The following is a 5,416-nucleotide window of genomic DNA, read 5'->3' as shown; positions in this document are numbered from 1 at the left end:
ATTCTATGGCTAGTGTGAGTGCAAGTGTACCGTGCTTGAGTAGGGTGCACTTCCCTGGCATGGCACGGTTGGAAGAGGTGTGCTTGAGCACGGTACACTTGCACTTCGGGTTCGTTCTCCATCACGTTTTCTGCAACCGCGTGTCACTTAACATTCGTGCTTCTGCACGGTACGGAACAACTGGCCCTAGTGTGAGTGCACCCTTAGAAACCTGCTCAATTTGCAGATTTTAAAAATGCTGTGTGTGTGTGTTCAAAGATTAAGAAGAATCCGGTGTTCAACACACGAGGTAGTATGGAGGCATGGAGCAGATGTTCGCATTCCCGTAACAACAAACAATTTTATTTGGCGACAGAATGCAAAAAACCCCTCTGTGATCAGTGGTATAATTACAGTACTAGTCGTACACTTTTTCTAATCATAATGGTCATATACATGAAGTGAAAGAGATAGTGACTGAATACTTAGTACAGTAATCTGAAGCAGTCGCCAAACTGAATGAAATTCTTGTTCCTGGAGACACATGGAATGTTGTGGCAGGCTAAGATGAGGTTCATCGATGTTTTATGGAGTAATAGATCTGGTCAATAAACACCTTGATCCTGTAATTCAAAAAACAAACATACATAGGAAAACAGGCCAACCCTGACACTGGAATGTACACCATATCTCATCCTTAGGATTAAGCCATACAATGCACGCCTGCACAAACAGAAAGAAAAAAAATAACAGGGAAGTGAAACTTTTATCAAGCAGTAGTCCCAGGAGTGCGACTGGATCTGCCAGTGGTACTCCTCACAGCTTTGATTGAGGAAGTTGAACTCGGAGGAAAAGGAATATGTGGATCAGTGCCATGAAGACTGGGCTGAACAGCGGCTCACTGACAGACTGGTGGGTGCTAGGCAGGAGTGACTATCGTAGGAGCGACCACTTGATCTGTTCTTTGGCAGACTGAAGAACCTGTGGAGGAAAACAAGCTTAGACCAAGTGGAACATCCCCAATTACAAAATTTTAACTGTAAGTAACACGAGACAAACCAGGAGGAGAAAAAGCATCAATAAAATAAAACGAAATATATATATATATATATATATATATATATATATATATATATATACACACACGTTATAACAAGTTGCATCTTGTTGATGAGGTAGAGGAATGGAAAAAGTTGCATATGCCCATTACAAAAAAGAAGAGGAAATGAGGAACAACTAGTGATGGAAATGGGGAAAAAATACGCATGATCTAATTAATCATCTTAATTCATTGAATGAAGGCTGAAGCATAATCATAAAGCATGGGGATTGGGAACAGCCATTAATCTCAGCCAGAGGAGGGATGGTGGTAGCCAGTCTCAGGCCTCTTAAATGACAACATTAATCACAACAGCTCAATCACACAGACAGACTCATGTTAGAAGTTAAGCGCAGGAACCACTGTTGGCTACATACCACCTTACCGCAAAAATAATTAGTAATCACGTACACCGTCATGTGTGTAAGAGGATGCAATATATGACAACCCAGAGGCAAGTGACAAAGTGTGGGTGGAGGGGAATGATGCCATAACAACGACCTTGTATTTACAGGTTCTGAAGTAATTTCAATAAACTAATGGAGCTTTTAAACTTTATAGTAGAGAGAAGATCAAGGCGGGGATGTTTTTCTCACCTGGGTGACTGTCTGCTCTGTCAAAGGCACATCATCCCCCTGCAGGAACAATAACGGTATGTTTATAGCTGACATAAGCAACACTAAACTTTGCTGAATATTTCTGAGGAGAGGAGGAGAGGCTTACCCTGAGGGCCACGCGGTGCACAACTTGTTGTGGGTCACTCTCTAGGATCACCCTGCAGGAGGCAGCAAAGAGACAAAACCAACAGTTTGTCATACAAAAGAAAAAGGCTGCACTGACAGTGTAGAAGTCACCTCTTGTTAAAACGACTAAAGTTTTAAGGGGCTGGGTTCTTACTTACCCTCCATCCACGATCTCATCCACAGCCAAGAAGAGCCCCTCCATATTCTCCAACAAAGCCCTTCTCTCAACATTTTTTCTATGGAAAAAGACAAAATTATACATAAAGCCTAATTCAACAGACACAGATAGAAAAATAATATTTGCTTTAAATAAATAACAGCTGCCAACACATACCTCAGCATCTGACTAAGTGAGTCGAAAAGGCAATTTAGAACAGCCATGAGCATTAGCTGTTGAGAACAAAACAATATATGTGAATCTGTTCTTTTTTTAATGGGATAACAATTTTAACCAGGGGAAAAAAAAAAATCCTGAATTCAAGGCTCTTATAAAACATAAACAAACAGAGATGTGCACCTTTCTTGAATGATGAAATGTTTGTATTGTTATATCAATTATTTTATTTTTTATTATTATCAGTTGTTTTTATAATTGTTGTGCACCAGTTCAGCCTCTTGGCCAGGTCGCCCACGGAAAAGAGAGATCTAATCTCAAGAGAAAACCTGGTAAAATAAATAAATAAATAAATAAATAAATACAAGAGGTAAGTATAACTTTTTATGGTGTGTTCACAACATTTTTCAATAGGAAGGCGCACAATGTCTTTCAATTTCTGATCGTTGTTGTGCAATGTAACTACAGACGACAATGGGGAGAAAAAAAGAATAGCGACATGTGGAAGTACAAATGATCCGTGCATCAAATTAAGAAGAAAATGCTCAGCAGGTCACATAATCAGTTTTAAAAACAAGTTTCACTTGCTAAAAAAACAAACACAAAATAAACACAAATTACTGCAAATCATTCACTACAGACTGTCAAATGTTTGAGTAGAGGTGTAAAATAAAACCTAATAAGAGACAGATGAGACTGTACAAGCGTCTAAGTGTTTTACTACTTTGAAATCTCTTATTGCACAAGGCTAAATATCATTGCTAAAAAGTTTGTCTGGTCTCCTATGACTGATTAAAGTTCTTAAATTAACCTTACCTCATTTTCATGGGAACTTCCAATTACATAGAAGAAGAGGTCTATGTTGCTCTTGTAGACGACAGTGAGGCCCTCAAGTAACGCTATCTCACCTAAGGGAGCACAAAAAGTAAACAACCATACAGTGTTTTCATACATGTGCTATGGGAAGAACAGTGACTGTATTAAACATAATGAATATATCTTACTGTCTGTCCTGTGTGTTTTGTTGAATATGTTCTTCTCAAAAGCCTTCTGCTCCTTCACTGTCGGGTATGTGTCATCATAATACTGCAAATACATTGAATTCAAAGATGTTATCATAGGGTTAGGGTTTGAATGGACCTAAGAACCCACATAACACTTTAATTTGTTTAATTTTCTATTAAAATATAAAGCTGCTGATATTCTGTATTTCCCCTTTATTGTTCAAAAACCAAACAGAGCAAACAGATCAAAATCAACAGTGTGTTATTCAGACCCAAGTACATTCCTTCCAAGTGAGAAAATAAATATATTGGGAGTAGGTGATAGAAATGTGGTTTTATTTAATTAATCTTAAAGGCTTAATTATTGCCTAATCCATCTGGGCAGTATTTTGGCAAACAATATTCAGTCAGGAGAAGCAAGTGATGCATTTGTTGGTAAATATTTTCAGCAGCAGATTTGCTGCTATATGAATATTACTTAATGACGAGAACCCATGTTCATCATAATAAAGGATCATGTGGTCCAGAGAAATAGTGGCTTTTAGGTGTGTCTGTATAAAGGTAATAGTTTTGGACAACAATGAGCTCTACTGGCAGTGGTGAATACGATGGACTAGGCTTTGAATACTTAGGTTATACTTAGTAGGATCAATTAATTGCTGATTTTAATCTTTTAGTTTTATTTCATTTTAGTGATTTGTCGACAATATGAAAAATATGGACCCATGAGACAGGGATGACCCTGTCCAACAAGCATATTTGCCTTAGTTTATGCCACTCTTCACTAATATACTGTATAGTGAATGACAATACATGGCTCCGTCACACTAATAATAAACAAGTTTTGTTTGGCAACACAAAGCATAGGCCTACAGTATATCAAAGAATATCCTTAATAACACATAAATATCCAGCCAACATAAGTTACTTATTAATCAGAAGAATTATGTCTGCCCTCAATTATGATCGTAAAATTGTAATTATTACTCAGTTATATCATTGGTCCCGCAAATGGATTATGCTGGGGGAAGAAAACTTCCCCGCGGTTAAACGTAAATGAGAGGGCCAGTGAGCAAATGTTGGAGAAAACTTTAACCACTGAGGATAATTTTATTGCACAATAGCTTAAATCATACCTTGGCATACAGCCTGTCTCCATCGTTGTCGAGAATCAGAACTGCTTTCACCGTGTATAAGGATGGTTCCTGTGAAGACACCAAACAAACGCACTACTTTGTTTAATTCACACCAGAGTCGTATAATAACTCCAGGTTAAGTAAAGTGGCTGCAGTCAACAAACAGTGGTCAGAAGCGAAAGATTAGCTAGTTAAAAAAAACTACGACGGGCGCAGACACCAAATGAATGAAACAAATACAGTCAAATCGGTCTGCAACAACGTGAACAGTATTTGAAACAATTAGTATTTGGGACAATTAGTCAGACAAGTAGTCGAGAAGTCAAAGGGAAGACATGACACTTCCACATCACCGATCAACGTATACAAGCTAACCGATGCTAGCAGGTTAGCCGACACAGCCAACACCAGTTAAACCGACAGTCAACTACCACTTTTCGAGAGACAACTCCAAACAAACATTTTGTGTGACACACTCATAGACGAAACACGGAATCATGATACGTACACTGTGTAAAGTAAGTACAAGAATTAATATTACCAGTATGGGAGAATCCATCTTGTTTCTCGTTAGCAGACCAGCTAGCAGGCTATGTGTAGCCGACGTCATACTACAGTAAACGAGGCTCTCCCATTGGCTGACAGTCTCTCTTCTGACGCGTCATGCGTAGAGGGCAAAGGGCAGTTTCCTGAAGGGAGGGGAGCCAGGGGAGAATACATTTAATTTAGGCTACCGTGTGTTATTGACATCTGATCCACACTCGACTTCTCTAAAAGTAATAGGCTACAAGCTTGAACAGCAGTAAGGCAAATAAAATGTTGTTTTGTGAATGCTAGAGAGGAGAGGAGATGAGTGGAGTGTGAACAAATAAAGTGGGGATCAATGTTTTTTTCAAGTAACCATGTTTACACTGAAAGAGCCTACATCAAAAAAGAGGGAATACATGTAGGCGACTTAGCACTGTGAAACACGGCTGCATCCAGGTGTTTATTATGGAACGTACAAAACTTTCTTCAGATGCTTTTTTATGTAGGCTACTGTCAGCATGTTAGACAAATAACTTTTCATAAACACTTGTCCTACTTAATGTGGCTTCACTGCCTTCATAACCACTAAATAA

At 38.6% G+C, this 5,416-nt stretch overlaps 1 protein-coding gene across 1 annotated transcript; it reads right to left on the bottom strand.

Moving 5' to 3' along the window:
* Positions 1–326: 326 nt before the first annotated feature.
* copz1 (COPI coat complex subunit zeta 1) lies at positions 327–4,947 on the bottom strand. The gene is made up of 9 exons (XM_083974993.1): positions 4,837–4,947; positions 4,296–4,364; positions 3,160–3,241; positions 2,972–3,063; positions 2,156–2,211; positions 1,980–2,057; positions 1,802–1,853; positions 1,675–1,713; positions 327–960 (listed from the first exon to the last, which is right to left on the bottom strand). Exons 1-9 carry the CDS (start codon positions 4,903–4,905, stop codon positions 913–915), a joined length of 585 nt encoding a protein of 194 aa, XP_083831119.1. The 5' UTR covers positions 4,906–4,947; the 3' UTR covers positions 327–912.
* Positions 4,948–5,416: the final 469 nt, after the last annotated feature.

Source organism: Trachurus trachurus (genome assembly GCF_905171665.1).
Source record: "Trachurus trachurus genome assembly, chromosome: 7".
Lineage (NCBI taxonomy): Eukaryota > Metazoa > Chordata > Actinopteri > Carangiformes > Carangidae > Trachurus > Trachurus trachurus.
Note: the sequence above shows the minus strand (reverse complement) of the source record. Positions and strands in the feature narration are given on the sequence as shown.